The 15,655-nt window shown below is 53.8% G+C and overlaps 3 protein-coding genes across 5 annotated transcripts; 2 read left to right on the forward strand and 1 right to left on the reverse strand.

Annotated features, from left to right (window-relative positions):
• Positions 1-489: 489 nt before the first annotated feature.
• On the forward strand, positions 490-2,104 carry AAFC00_005642 (uncharacterized protein; the record flags this gene model as incomplete). The annotated part of the gene is made up of 3 exons (XM_069345455.1): positions 490-507; positions 821-1,070; positions 1,125-2,104. 3 exons carry the CDS (start codon positions 490-492, stop codon positions 2,102-2,104), a joined length of 1,248 nt encoding a protein of 415 aa, XP_069203285.1.
• A 421-nt stretch (positions 2,105-2,525) lies between these two features.
• Positions 2,526-4,250, reverse strand: AAFC00_005643 (uncharacterized protein; the record flags this gene model as incomplete). Of its 3 annotated transcripts, none has more annotated exons than XM_069347810.1 (3): positions 2,526-3,923; positions 3,980-4,083; positions 4,151-4,250. In XM_069347810.1, 3 exons carry the CDS (start codon positions 4,248-4,250, stop codon positions 2,526-2,528), a joined length of 1,602 nt encoding a protein of 533 aa, XP_069203287.1. The 3 variants fall into 3 exon arrangements, with proteins under 3 accessions (XP_069203287.1, XP_069203286.1, XP_069203288.1); XM_069347811.1 differs by having other exon boundaries at positions 3,980-4,089; XM_069345456.1 differs by lacking the exons at positions 3,980-4,083; positions 4,151-4,250 and having other exon boundaries at positions 2,526-3,869.
• A 2,106-nt stretch (positions 4,251-6,356) lies between these two features.
• On the forward strand, positions 6,357-7,726 carry AAFC00_005644 (uncharacterized protein; the record flags this gene model as incomplete). Its single annotated transcript, XM_069348620.1, has 4 exons — positions 6,357-6,372; positions 6,441-6,861; positions 6,915-7,203; positions 7,259-7,726. 4 exons carry the CDS (start codon positions 6,357-6,359, stop codon positions 7,724-7,726), a joined length of 1,194 nt encoding a protein of 397 aa, XP_069203289.1.
• Positions 7,727-15,655: the final 7,929 nt, after the last annotated feature.

Raw genomic sequence — 15,655 nt, forward strand, 5'->3', positions numbered from 1 at the left:
ACTTGAGGATACGAGCGACGCCCAGCAGCCAAGACAATCCTCTGACTCACATAACCGGGGGAAAAGGGCAAAAGCTGCCAATCGCCGACATCGCGCTGCAAAAAAACCTTAGCGGGGCAGGTCAGCAGCTAATGGCCCCGGCTAGCTGAGGCAGAGCGAGCGAGAGATATGCACCAGCAGAAGCAGAAGAAGCAGCAGCAGCAGCAGTGTGAGTAGTGTACAAGTAGCATCGAAGAGAAGTATGACTGTTTCCACCGCTGGTTCGTTTATCGATAGATACCGGAGTCAAACATTTGTGTCACGCCCGCTCGCTTTCTATCGGCCAACATTGAGAGAATCTCTTCGCTTTTTCCAACCGCCCGTACTAATCTCGCTTTCTTTCTTTCTTTCGCGTTTCCGTCTCTCTTCGTTTCGTTCTTTTTTCCTTCTCTCTCCCAATTACACACCTCTCTTCACATCCACACCTCTCCCTCACACAAACACATAAACATGTCGGAGAAGCAAAAGGTAAAGCCATCCTTTTTCGTATCTTCATCTATCTGTGTCTTTACAATTGGCTTCGTGGTTCGGCTTGCTGGAGCTTCGACTGTTGCATTCCACATGCACGCTCCTCATGAATGAGTCAATTGGCCTCGAACAAGGTCAATGGCTCTCAGATGCCTGCTGCGAACGTCTATATGAGCTCTGTGGAGCTTGGTGATAGCTCCATGTTGATCATATATGAACAATTGTCTTGTCGTCCATTGGAGCCAACGTCCATTGAAGCCAACGCGTTCTGAACAAGCCACAAAGAAAAAACTAACGCGTCCTCTGCTCTCAGGTCTGTCTCGCGTACTCTGGTGGTCTCGACACCAGCTGTATCCTGCGATACCTCATCGACCAGGGCTATGGAGTCATCTGCTTCATGGCAGACGTCGGCCAGGAGGAGGACTTTGAGGCTGCCAAGGAAAAGGCACTCAAGATTGGTGCTGAGAAGTGCTACATTGAGGACTTGAGGAAGGAATTCATCGAGGAGCTCTGCTGGCCCGCTGTCCAGTGCAATGCCATCTACGAGAACGTCTACCTTCTCGGTAAGTTTTGTTGATATCTCATCCATGATCGAACAGGACTTATCAGTCCAACAGGTACCTCTCTTGCTCGTCCCGTCATTGCCCGTGCCCAGATCGAGGTTGCCCAGAAGGAGGGCTGCTTCGCCGTCTCCCACGGATGCACTGGCAAGGGTAACGACCAGGTCCGTTTCGAGCTTGCATTCTATGCTCTGCAGCCCACGATCAAGGTCATTGCCCCATGGCGTGAACCCGTCTTCTACAACCGCTTCAAGGGTCGCCAGGATCTCCTCGACTACGCCGAGCAGAGCGGCATCCCCGTCACCAGCACCAAGAGCAAGCCCTGGTCCATGGACGAGAACCTTGCCCACTGCTCCTACGAGGCCGGCATCCTCGAGGACCCCAACATCACCCCTCCCCAGGACATGTGGAAGCTCACCGTCGACCCTGCCAGCGCCCCCGATGCTCCCGAGGACTTCACTCTCCACTTCAAGGAGGGTATCCCCGTCAAGCTCGAGTACGACGGAGGCAAGAAGAGCGAGACCGACGCCACCAAGATCTTCCTCGCCGTCAACGCCATCGCCCGCCGTCACGGTGTCGGCCGTATCGACATTGTCGAGAACCGCTTCATCGGTCTCAAGTCTCGTGGCTGCTACGAGACTCCTGGTCTCACTTGCCTGAGAATGGCCCACATTGATCTCGAGGGTCTCGTCATGGACCGTGAAGTCCGCGCTCTCCGTGACCAGTTCCTGACCTTCAACTACGCCAAGATCCTCTACAACGGTCTTTACTTCTCCCCCGAAGCCCGCTTCCTCCTGCAGTGCGTCAAGGCATCCCAGGACGTCGTCAACGGTGCCGTCCGTGGTCGCTGCTACAAGGGCCAGTACTCTGTCCTCGGCCGCTGGTCCGACACGGAGAAGCTGTACGACATGAGCGAGTCTTCCATGGACGAGATTGGTGACTTCAAGCCCGAGGACACCACCGGCTTCATCTCCGTCCAGGCCATCCGCCTCAAGAAGTACGGTCGCAAGATGGCCGAGACCGGCGAGAGGATGTAAAAAGCTGCAAGCACCTCGGGATACCAAACCCGCCGCTTGCCTTGCTCTTTCTCCGAATGTCGTTAAAACCCACCTCTTCCTGTTCTTGATACCTTTCTTATTCTCGCTGTTTGAATATTCCGGAGGTCCGGAGGTCAGCCACCATTCAGATCTGTTCTGTGGGCTAGACCGCACACTTACGTGCATGTTCCGGAGGTCCGGAGGCTTTCTCTTCTTGCTGCTTCTGTGCAAGCAAGGAAGAAGATGAGATAACAAGAGCCGCACACTTACGAATAACCCACAAAAATCCACACATACACATAGACGTTATAAGTACACCAGATGAATGGAAAACGAGTCTGATGTCTGAAGTTTGTTTAGTGTTATGAATGTGATGACCTGGACCCCATAAAGGAGAGCAAGTGCCCAGTGACTCGATCACTCATCTGAGATCGACGGCCCATTCATCGACTCTTTCCAGATAATCCTTGACGCGTTCAGCACACCTCGCGCACTCGGCCCCGTCCACGACGCGATGATCAGCGCTCCAACTGAAGATGCACTCTTCCCGCGCCACAAGCCTGAGTTTTTTGTTTTCTCTTCTGTTCCCCTCCACCCCGACAACACCATTACTGACCCACTCTCCTATCCCTTCGTCATAATCGTCTTCCTCCCCCGGTACCACAAAAGCAGGCACAATCCTGCCCCTACCCACCCCCAGAATCCCCACCTGAGGCGCAACAACAACAGGACTGACCACTCCCCCACCACCCACAGCGCCGACATTACTGATCGTGAATGTAGCCCCTTGCAATTCCGACGCTGTTAATCTCCCCGCGCGGGCCTTTTTCGTGAGAGTCTTTATTGCGATGGCGATTTCGAGGACGCTGAGGGCTGAGAGGTTGTTTATCACCGGCACGACGAGGCCCGTGGGCGTGTCGATCGCTATGCCGAAGTTGTGGGCCGAGTGTTGGACGAGGGTTGGTTTGGTATTCGTGTCTGACGCAGGGATTTGGAGAGAAGAGTTTAGAAGCGGGTGGTGTGTGAAGGCTTTGCTTACTGCTTTCAGGATAAAGGGGAGGGGTGTCAGCTTTGAATCGTCGTCTTCCTCTCCTTCGTTGCTGTCTTGCGACTTCTTTGTCAGAGAAGCAGAAGAGGAAGAGACGCGACGTTTGTTGAGTTTCTTACGGAGCTTCGTCAGAGGTGTCAGGTTCACGGGGGTGGTATAGAGGAAGTGAGGAATCGAGAGGGATGCCGTCATGGTCTTGAACATCGCTGACTGGTTCGGCGTCAATGGGATTTCTCTGCTGCTCGGGACAGACAGAGGTGGAGATGTCAGCCCTGTTATGTCGCTATCTGCTGTCGTCGCCGCTGCTAAGTGGCGATGGACGTCTTCTTTTAGCACTCGACCTTCCTTGTCGCTGCCTTGAATGTCGTTCAAGTCGAGCCTATGCTCTCGTAGCAAAGACCGCACTGCTGGCGTGGCGAGCATCTGCTTGCTCGAGCCGGCCGCAGGAGTGCCGTCTCCTTGCTTCTCTTGTCCAGGAGCACTCCTGCCTAGCGGTCCGTGGATTTCTTCCCCTTCTGTGCCGCCTTCGGCCACTTGCTCCGAAATCTCCATCGATGTTGACGTCTGAGTCTCTGTGCCACCTCCAGACTCGTAGGCTGGACTGACCGAAGGCTTTTCACCCGCATGATCGCCAATCCCCACGACTTTGGCTTCGTCGTCAGGACGGATCTCGCTCTGGATGTCGATCAGCAGGAGCGGCTTCCCGACTATCGCCATATCATCTGCTTCGTAGTGAAGCTCTTTGATGACACCATCGAAGGGAGATGTAATCTACTGATTCGCCATATGATCAGTTTTCTTCTTTTTGTCTGACAGGATCTACTGACTTCAACAGCTGCCTTGTCCGACTGCACTTCACAGATCTTGTCGAACTGCTCGACACGAGCTCCTGGCTGTACAAACCACTGGATGATTTGACATTCCCGGATGCCTTTTCCTGTTGTCAGATCTTATCGGTCTACTATTGTTTCGCGCGGGTTCTCAGACAGTGAACTAACCTTCTCCAATATCCGCAAGTAAGAACGGCTTCACCACATCTTTTCGTCTCGTTGAATGGAAAAGACGCGCAGCAGCATGTCGTCGACCTGAGGCTGACATGGAACATGTCTTGTTCAGATGCACATGTAGCGTGGTCGACACTAATCTTCGCAATCTGACATGATTCGCCATGTTTCTGTAACCTCGGCCGACTGGTTCGCTGGAACAAACAAACAAAGAGACACCAGACTATCTACAGTACGCTTTCTGAGAAAAAGTGAGTGCAGATCGAGGCACCCTTGCAGGTATATAAATGCGAGACCGATCCTCTTTTTCTCATAGACGCAAATATGCAGGCGCTGGTAAAGTGACCTTTGCCTTTGCCTGTGTACAATGGTGATAGCGGACACATACAACGTGGGGATGCGGGGGAAGGGGGTGCGGGGGACTTTCAAGGCCGATGGTAGCCGTTGTTTTGTTTTAGAACAATGAGGTAGGTAAAATGCGATGCATACCTCTGTACCTACCTTACCTGACTCTAGGCATCATCAGCAACTCGAGTCCTTCGGGAAGGTGACAGTAATGGTGACATGCTCCTATTCGATGCGATCAAGACCGTTTCAAAGCCGAGACGATATCTGCGCTGACCGCTCATCCATCTGAAGCACGAAGTACTCAGATCCAGGAAAAGATATGCAAACCATCCTCCTTGAAGAAACTCGGCATCAGCATGTTTCACAACAGCTATTGATCATGTCCTTCCTGGAGCTGTATGACGTTCCTGTAGATCTCTGATGCTGCTGCTCGATGCAAGATACAGCGCCACTACCACAGTTCGGTGTACTTAGGAGGGTTTAAGCGAATAGCAAGGCTTATGTTCGATCATTAATCTGGAAGATCTTTGAAACCCTGGCTGTTTGATCACCAAGCTATTTGTAGTCCAGGCCTTGATGCTCCCATTGCCTATATAACATCCATGGACGGTAATGAATGTACGACATTCAATTCGGAATAAAAGCTAACATCAACGGAGTTGGGGGGCGAAAGTACTCCGGCTGCGGGATTGCGTTACCCCGTGCTCGTACTAGAGCATCTCGCTTACCTCAAAAAGGTATCCATGAACGGAATGAACATGAAAATGTAAATCTGTCATGCTCTCGCAACTTCGATACATCCATTGCGATACACCATAGCACACACGGAAAGATACCTCACATCAGGGCTGGTCGAAGATATAAGGTGAACAGGTTCGTAGGTATCATAGTTGCCGCTACGAACTCCGTCGATACACTGCATGTAGTGAGGATATCACTACTAATTCAAACTAAGCCCTCGAGATATTGGTCCAGCACCAACACGACAGCTGGTCCGCGCCGACGGAATGGCAAGGAAGCATCATGTGAGCCCTGTCGTAAGGGCAAGCTACGATGTGATCATACTCGCCCTGTGTGCGACCGTTGCAGTCGTCGCGGCATAGAGTTGCGGTGCTATTATCATCCAGCTCCGCTGAGTAAATCCCGGACTGAGTCACCTAGCTTGCGATACCAAAGTATTGTAGGACCTGTGTCGTCTAAGCCTGACGCAAGTCTGGTCGCCTCGACTAGTAATGCCGCAGGCAACACTCTAGATGCACTTTTGCGATCTCCTACAGAGCCCGACTCGAATGTCTCCGGGATTCATATACCTACCGTCCGTGTGGATTGTGAGACAGACCCTGATGAGCATACGGACGCCACAATAGACCTTCTTCGTCATCTACGACACATCCTGTTGATCGATAGGCTGTTGCAAGAATACTATGCTGTCACCAAAGCTGCCCTGATTCCTGGCCAACTCATCTACCCCGCTGTCGTTACTATACACACGTGTCTGTCAAGTTTTCCAGAGGATAAGAACGAAAAAGAAGACTTCTTCTTGCAGCTTGCGAAAAGCGTATTGCATTCTACCTCGACGGACATCGATACCTCATCCTTGGTTAATGCTTCTATATTTCGTGCCGCCCATACCGGAGAGAAGCTGCGAATTGAGATCGTCGGCATCATCTATGCTGTCGCAGCACGCGCGTGTTTGCAAGGATTCGCCTCGCATGAGCACGACCGGGATGACTTTGTGCGAGTGATGCTCAAATGCAGCACGGAATGTCTGCGACTCGCTCGTGACATAGCCCCTCGAATCAATGATGCGATAGTCTGGTTGGGATACGAACACCTTCTGCTTACCATCATCATGCAAGGAGAAACAAGTGAGTCCGTATCGGATTGTCAATCTACATAGAATGATTCGTGCTGATCGTTACTGTGCTTTTTGCAGACTCGCTCGTCTGGCGTCGACTTGGAGATCTAGCCACCGATGTCTATGCCATAGCGATGAATCACGACCCTGAAGATATTCCTGGGATACCGTTCTTTCTTGCCGAGTGTCGAAGAAAGACATTCGCTGCAGTGTATCAACTAGACAAACACATTGCCACAGTCTTTGATCGACCACCTCGACTGTCTAGACATCACTCCAATTCCAGGATGCCACTCGATGTTTCAAATGAAGAACTGCTTGTAGATGTCATCAATCGAGAAGACATGCAGTTCAGGCTTGACAGTGAAGGCTGGAACAAAGATGGACAGTATTCAAGTGCGACGTGGGTGAGACTTCGTTATATACTTGGCATGTTCCGTGAGGAGATACTTGAGTATCCGTTCTTGCCAGCAACGATGAGGAATGGTGCCGACCTGAGGTAAGAATGATATCAAGTCCACAGCGCTGTATGGAAATCTCTGACTGATCTAGGGATCTGTCAAAGCGATGTCACACGACCTGGGAATCTCTACCCGCCCATTTGTGCTATACACCTGGATTCTGGGAGTCCGGAATCCCACCCGCGGTATGCCTCATGCTGACCATAGTACACCTGTCATACTTGCAAGTTGACTTTCAGATTTATCGTATGCTCGGGAAGAGTGAGAGGGAGCCCTTGCCACAATTACTTGAGTTTTCCGCAGAAATACTTGCAACACTACTGCAGCTGGGCAGATCTCGCGACAAGGCTGTGTTCTTGCATCAGGACTTTTCGTATTTGGTAAGTGTCGCATCTCCAGAACTTCAATCCACCACAGAAAGTTAATGTCTGCCAGATGCTCGGTTTCGGCCTGCCGAGCGCCATCGTCCTTGCAACGGCACTTCAGGCAAACAACATGGTCGGTGGACAACAAGTTCTTCCCAGTTGCGTGAGTCGCTCGACCTTGATACGGAATCTCTCCGTATTCATCTTCCATTTGGAGAGCTTCGGTAGTCATGGTGAGATGAATTACTCCATCTGCGCGAAAGCATCAAAGGTGATATCCCGTGTGCTAGATGGAGTACTAGACTCGCCTAATTTAGCCAGCGCACACTCGAGTGATCCGCACTCATCATTTGATATACACGAAGACACATCTACGGCAGTAATTCCTCCTGCTGAACCCTTGTCGCCCGATGGGGGCAGCATAGGTGCGGTGGATCTCCCAATTCTAGACGATGAAGGACTAGATGAGTTCAATCTGCCGGACTGGGTAAGCCAGATTGACTGGACGGGTACAAGTGGCCAATGGAGCACCTTTTGAGAGTGCGCCTGGCCCAGGGAGCGTTCTGCTGACAGTCCAACCATGCCGGCGAAGTTTCAATCCTTGGACGTTTTCACACTTGCCTTACTCCACATCGGGTTGTGTGGATACACGACCTGCATGGTAGCAACACCGACTCTTGACTATATAGTGTGCCATCGATGTTCGTGTCGCAGCCCGCTTGTTTGGACCGCTCTGGATGTGTTGAAGGGGATCAGACTCTCAGATTATCTGATGCGTCTCCTTTGCCGCCAAGGTATTCATGCTTAGATGTTGTGTAACCATGCAGTATGCTCGGAGGGCCAAATGCAAGATCGCCTGCGGGGATTATCACTATTTTCACGATCCACGATACTTGATCTTTCCACAAAGCTAGATAGGTGTCAAATACGGCCGAAGTAAAATGAATTGGTAGAATGACGCTCATGGTGGATCATCCTCGCTGAACACGGCACCAGAAACTCCACGTTGTTTCACGACCGGCACGCGTGACTGCCACAATTAGACGACACGGTGGAACAATCAGACCTCGCCCCGATTCATATCCGGATTCGCATCATATCCAACGTCCTGACTTGTCCTTGCACATGGTCCGCGTCAATTCACAGATTTCTCGTTTCTTGACATGTCTCACTCCAAAATAGAGAGTTCGAGGAATCAACCTTTTCTGCTTATGTTCTCCACCTGACCAAAGAAGACTACCGAGGCTATGAGTAAAGCCTTCTTCGATGGATGGCAGCTCTGGGAAAAGATGGTATTTGTAGGTTCGCTGCCTCGTTCCCCGACGAATTGTTGCTAACGTGCGCAGGTACTCGCATGTTGCATTGTAAGCCCGGAATCACAACGAAATTTGCTCAGACCGATCTAATGAAGCTCATCTGCAGGTGGCGACTATCATGGCCGGCTGCGTCAAGCTCGTGTACGACCACCATCGTGTGCGACAACATGCCGAATGCCCGACGGCTGCACACAGCCTCACGAAAGATAAAAGTATCATTCGCAGCCTGTCTCGAAAAACGGCCAAAAACACGACGAGGGAGAAACGAGTCATGATGATAGACGATGGTGTCGAAATACCATTCGGGATCCGGGCCATCGAGCGCGGTGTCGAAGTGGATGGAGTGTGGATCTCACGTAGCACTACTCCAGTACTACCATCTAGTCGCAGCATCCCTTCCAACTTCCTTTACGGCGCCTTCCCCAACAGCCCGTCCCTGGACTTATCTGCTTCCGCCCGGTCGTTACCGTCGAAGTATCCATCGCATAAGAAAGTGGGTGCGCAAGACGAGTCCCCACCAAGGGTTGCACCAGGCAGTGATGGAATGTCGTCGGGTGTGACGGCTCGGCTAGAAACGGCTCGTTATCCACCCCACTCGTACGGACGCTATGAGAAGATGAGATATGTGCGTAGACGGCGCGCGTCGACCTCATCAGAAGACTTGTCGCAGCCCACGGTATACTCTAGCCATGGTAGATTCGTCAGAAGGGAAGACGAGGAAGACCCATGTGTTATGCTAATCGAATCGACAGCTACTAGCAACAGAAGACGCATAAGTAGCATTGATACATGCCGGCAGAAGAACAGCACGTCGAGTGACGACGATGAATGTCTATACCAAGCTGAACTCCGACGAGGGCGCCGTGCTATGGATCAGCCAACCTCGGACGTGCCACAAGCGCACAGACGGTCACACGCGGCGGAAACAGGTCAGCTCGTGCCGAGAAGCCGTACTTGTATGGACGAGCAGAGGACAGAAATGATGAGCTGTAATGAATCCAATGAGGCAAGAATGTCGATCGGATCACACATTTCAAGCACATGAGACCCTTTTGTCACGCCTACGAAAGCTGTAGGAGAGACCAGGCACACTAGCAATGAGCAGAAGATGAAGAGAGGGCTGAGACCGTACGAGAGTCCTCGACAAGCGCGAAGCCTCTCAGCAAGTAGCAGGATGGAGTCGAAGATACTCCGGGAGGTGAACGCTGGGTTCTTGGTGCTGCAGCCTGGCACATTGGATGCGGAAACGCTGGCAGTAGAGGAACGACGACGAAGCCATTCGGCGAGGGCAGCGACCGAAGGCATTGAGCAGGGACGATCACGAAGGTTGCAAAAGAAACGACGGCCCAGCCAAGAGTCGTCTAGATCAGACACGGGTGGGTAAGTGAGCACGAAAGAGCAGGGCTGTCGCCGGACCGGAACACATGGCTGGTGTCAGGATGGTCTGTCTCGACATGGGGGATTGAGGAGACAGCTGAGACTACGCATACAGTAATTACCCGGGTGCTCAATTGATGATGAAGGAGGGGTGGTGTGCCATTAAGAGTGAAAATCGAAGTTGGAGGTTGCAATTGACTCACAGACTGATGGCATGATGTAGGGCTAAATATAGAGAGTGGGGAGAGTGGCATCTACGGGACGGTGACGGAGACCCAGTATCATGGACCTTTGGGATCTCTGGCACTGGCACTGGCACCTTGAGGTGGGTTGAGGAAGCGAAAGAGCAGCGTATGTTGTGGCTAAATTTGTGGTTGCGGTTCAGGGTCCATTGTTTCAAGGTTCAGGTCCCGGTCAAGGTCAAAGCGCGGATGGGTGATCCGGTCGAGTATGGCCCGACACGGCACTCACTTGCGCAGCATGTGAAGACTGAGATAAATACTTGGAGCAGATGAACAATCATGATGAACAATCAGGATGAACACTGCGATAGCATGTACTTGTAGGGCAGAGTTGACTAAGGTACCTAATGCACAAACCCGGGCTAATTCATCAATTACACTTGAAGGGTAATTGGACGCGAATCGTCAATGTTTTCCGCAGGCGACGAAGGTCTGTCACCAAAGAACCCTGGAAGCTTACCTTACCTCGAAAGTCCCGGTAAACCTAAGGTACCTTAGGGTACTGTGGTTTTCAGGTGTAGTAGGAAGATGCAGATGTGATGCAAAGGCATACGCGTCGTCAGTTTTGGTTTCTGTTCTCTCGTGAACTTTGAGCCAGGTATACGATAATACTTGTGCAGCACAGTAAGGTAAGGTATAGTACGATAGCACTGTTCCTCTGCGGCTTCTCAATCGCGTGCTCTTGTCTTTTGTTTTCTTCTAAACAAAATCAACAACCCAGTCCAGGCGAATGACGAATACTTGGTATTGGCCATCTGCGACCTGATCTTTCTCCCAGGCTGAAACATCAATTTTTGATTTTCAATCTCAATCTCATCAATTTCATCTCACTCTCGTCTCGTCCCAACCCATCTCGTCTCCGCCGAAGCTCGTCTCAACAACCTGCTGGAGGTGCATCAATAGACTCGACAGACAAGAAAACTCGCATTCGCTTTCCGTCCAGTCTTTCAGATATTTAGATATTCATTTGATCCGACATTTCCTGCCGTCAACCGAATAAAGCAGCAGCAGCAGCAGCAGCAGCAGCAGCCTGAGCAGCCTCGTATAAATAATCTCCGACGCACGTCCAGTGTGTTCTATTCCTTGTTGTTTCCGGCCCTGTGGTGATTATTGCGAGCAGCTGGTCTGTGTCTGTCTCTGCTATTATTGCTGTTCACTACTGTCGCTATCGCCGTTGGACGGTTCACTCTGTCACTGTCACTGTCATTGTCACTGTCACTGTCTGTTGCTTGCCTGCTGCACAACATCTCGCATTAATATACCTGGTCAGCACATTGTACTGCACCGCACTGCACTGCACCATCTCTTACTGTCAGCCGTTCACGGATTATTGCAACTTCTACCACTGCTGCTTGCATACTATTACTGCCATCTGTACTTGTGCAGTTCGGTCCAGTCTCGACGCAATTAATCATCGATACCAACATCAGCATCAGCATCTGCATTAGCCACACATACATTAAAACATTGACAATCCATCATCATCCACGACTCGACGATAAGCCACGAAACACGAAACACGGGAATACGCACACGACACGACACATATACGCAAAGACGTAGACACAAACATAGAACACCAATGTCATCTTCGACGACGACAGATTGACTGCTGTTGCTGCGATAGGACTTTTTCTTCTGATCATCGCCGGACGCGAACCTGTCCAGAGCACCAAACAAGAGACCATGTCCTCGAACAACAATTCGTCTTCCCATCGACGGAATAAATCGTCGCCAGACACGCCGACGTCATCGATCCCACTGCAGGACTTTGGTCGACTACAACTGGAACGAGAAGATGCTTCTTCGTCACAACACAACACGACGGGAGATGGCTCGGACCTGGCATCCCCGACAGACGGAGCCCCGTCGGTTCTCGAACGAACCCACAGACGCACACTCAGCGACAGAGGCCGCAGCCTGTTCCGGAGAAACAGAGAGTCGTTGACGAAGAGCCCGCAGCTGTACGCACCCATTGGCGAAAGAGAAGACGACGAGGGCGATGGCTCGCCGCTTCCACCGAAATGGGGCAGGAGTAGCAGCAAGGGCAGGACGACAAGAGACAAGAGAAGAATGGAGCCCGCGGCCACGCTGCGCATGGTCGACGAGTCAACGGACAAGGACAAGCCTGCGGACAGACAAAGAGGAGGAGAAGCACACGAGGCAGACGAGGCAGACGAGGCAGACGAGAGGACGCCGCTGTCGCCCGTCGGTCCAGCGTACCAGGAAGCCATTGGTTTCGCCGGCCTCAGCTTCGACCCTGCGCCCACTGCCAAACCCTCGTTGAATACAAACAGACCCGACCGGCCGAACCGCACGAGTCTCTCGACGTTGCGCACCGTCGACACGACGCCGGGGTCGCTGATCGAGGAAGAGTTTGACGATCCCACGGGCTACTTCCCCAACGAGAGCGACATTGACACAGCCCCTCTGCACGATGCGCATCGCAGCCATCTCCTCCATCCCTCGCCGATGCTGAACCTCCCCTCGACGCCTTCTGCCTCGGAAGGCAAGGGCCGCGGCAGCTTCCAGAGCATCCGCTTCCTGTCGCCCACCGTCTCGCATCTGGGTGACGACCTGCGCGACCCCGAGTCGCTGACGCCCGACGGACGCTGGAGCAGGTCGCCCGACGGCTCCAACAACTCGCGGCGCTCGCTGTCGCCCGCCTCGGCCGAGTCGCCGCTCACTCGCGCCGGACACATGATGAGGAAAATGTCACAGCGAGTGGTGAATCTGAGCAACGAAGCCGACCTGGTCGAGAGAGACATCCGGCGGCGCACTTCCTCGGCCAACCGCTCGCGCTCTCGCTCTCGCTCTCCGTCGCCCTCTGTGGGACCCGGTGCCGGCCACTTGCACCTGCAGCTGCCGCGACTCGACACGAATGTTCACAACCACCACCTCGGCGGCGATGGGGCGGCCTCGCTCAAGTCTCCGGTCAGCGAGAAGATGCCGTCGCCCGTGCTGCGTGCCGCCAGCGCCAGCCGCAGTCCCGGGCCCCGTGGGCATGCACATGGACATGGACATGGGCATGTGCACGAGGACAGACACAACCCCCTCAAGGGCAAGTCGCTCGGCCTCTTTTCTCCCCAGAGCAGGATCCGGCTGAAGCTGATGGATCTGCTGCTGAGCCCCTTCACCGAGCCGTTCATCCTGATGTTGATCATCCTGCAGACGGTGTTGCTGGCTGTCGAGGCGAGGAACAGCGTCTTCACCCATCCGCGGGCGCGACAGTGGGGCAGCACGTGGAACGACTACGCCCTGCTGGTCATCTTCATCATCTACACGCTGGAGACGGCGATCCGCATCATCGTGTCGGGCTTCATCATCAATCCCGTCGAGTACAGCACCATCAACCGCCAGGTCGGTCTGCGACAGGCGCTGTCGAAGAAGACGACGGATCTGTTCGCGCTGCATCGCAAGCCGTCGGTCAACAAGCACGCGGACGCGCACTCTGTCGTGCAGCAGCAGCCGGGCCTGTTCCGTGCGCTGACGCGAGCCGAGACGTTCGCCGACGCTCCCGGGGGCTCTCTGCAGGCGCAGAAGGCGAGGCTGGCGCACCGCGCCTTCCTGAGGCATTCCTTCAACAGACTCGACTTTGTGGCCATTGTCGCCTACTGGGTCAGTTTCCTCATCGGCGTCTTTGGCGTCGAGACGCAGCGCCACGTCTTTGTCTTCCGCATGCTGAGCTGTCTGCGCATCCTGCGTCTGCTGGGAATCACGAGCGGCACTTCGGTCATCCTGCGCAGTCTGAAAAAGGCGGCTCCGTCTCTGCTGAATGTCGCTCTGCTGACGGGCTTCTTCTGGCTGCTCATGGCCATCATCGGCATCCAGTCGTTCAAGTCGAGTCTGCGCAGGACCTGCGTCTGGCTCGATCCCTCTGGCGACGCCGACTTGAATTATGTCAACGACTTCACCTTCTGCGGCGGCCACCTCAACGGCACCCTGCAGAACTTCACCATGGAGCCCTGGGTGCACGCCGACGGCAACCCCGGAGCCTCTGCCCACAAGGGATATCTGTGTCCCGTCGGCTCTCAGTGCATCGAGGGCGACAACCCGTACAACGGCACCGCCAGCTTCGACAATCTCGTGCAGAGTCTCGAGCTCGTCTTTGTCATCATGACCAGCAACACCTTCTCCGATCTGCTCTACTACACCACCAGCAGCGACTACCTCGCCTCGGCCCTCTTCTTCGCCGCCGGCATCATCATGTTTCCTCTGTGGCTCATCAATCTGCTGATTGCTGTCATCACCTCTTCCTTCCAGGTCATCCGTGACGAGAGCAAGACCAGTGCCTTTACCGCCCAGGCCCGCAAGCACGCCGTCGGCGACAACGACGACGACGACGACGACGACGAGGTGGACGAACAAGGTGTTCCCGTGAAGCCCCGGCCCAGGGTCAGCAAGCTCAAGCAGTGGAACGACAGGATGAATCCCATCTGGATCGCCGTCATCACCTTTGGCCTGATCGTGCAGTGTCTGCGCAGCGACATCATGAGCGAGAACCGCGAGTCCTTTGTCGACGCCTCGGAGCTCGGTGTCACCGTCGTGCTCTTGTGCGAGATTGTCATCCGCTTCGTCGTCGACTGGCGCCACTTCTTCTACTCCAAGCGCAACTGCATCGATCTCGCTCTGGCCATCATCACCACCGTCATCCAGATCCCCGCCATCAAGCACTCGGGCCAGGTCTACTCGTGGTTGACCATTTTCCAGATCCTGCGCATCTACCGAGTCGTCATGGCTGTCGACTTCACCCGCGACCTTATCATGACCGTGCTGGGAAACTACTCTGGTCTGGCCAATTTGATCCTGTTTGTCTTTCTGCTCTGCTTTTTGGCCGCCATCTTCGCCACCCAGATCTTCCGCGGCGAGCTGCCTCAGAACGACGACGACGGCGAGACTCTGCGTGTGAGCTTCTTCACCATCTGGAATGCCTTCCTGGGCATGTATCAGATCTTCTCCTCGGAGAACTGGACCGACATCATGTACGCCGTCACCGGCTACAACGTCATCTGGAACAATGGCTGGATCGGGGCCGCTTTTTGCATCCTGTGGTTCATCCTGGCCAACTTTGTCGTCCTGAACATGTTCATTGCTGTGATCCAGGAGAATTTCGACGTCAGCGAGGACGAGAAGCGCCTGCAGCAAGTCAAGGCCTTTCTCTCCCAGCGAGACGCTCGCGCCGGTGGTCAAGGCACTCTTTCGCTGTCGACCATCTTCCGTTTCGGCCAGGTTCGTCGCCAGGACCCGCTCGACTATGGCTCCGCCGCGGCCGAGATGCTGCTCAAGGACGCCGTCGTGCGCGACTTCCTCGACGACGAGAACGGCGAGACCATCTCTCCGCCCGACTCGGCTGGAGTGCACGTGGCCTCTCCCGTCGTCAAGACTGGTTTCCTCGCCAGCATGTGGGAGAGGACGTACGATCGCGTCTTCAACCGCGAGCCGAACCCTTTCTATTCTCGTCTCGAGTTCTCGCGCGCCAACGAGGAGCTCGACGCACGCCAGATGGCCAAGGAGGTCGTCGCCGCCTCCGAC

Source organism: Neodothiora populina (genome assembly GCF_041146345.1).
Source record: "Neodothiora populina strain CPC 39397 chromosome Unknown canker_contig_5, whole genome shotgun sequence".
Classification (NCBI taxonomy): Eukaryota; Fungi; Ascomycota; class Dothideomycetes; order Dothideales; family Dothioraceae; genus Neodothiora; species Neodothiora populina.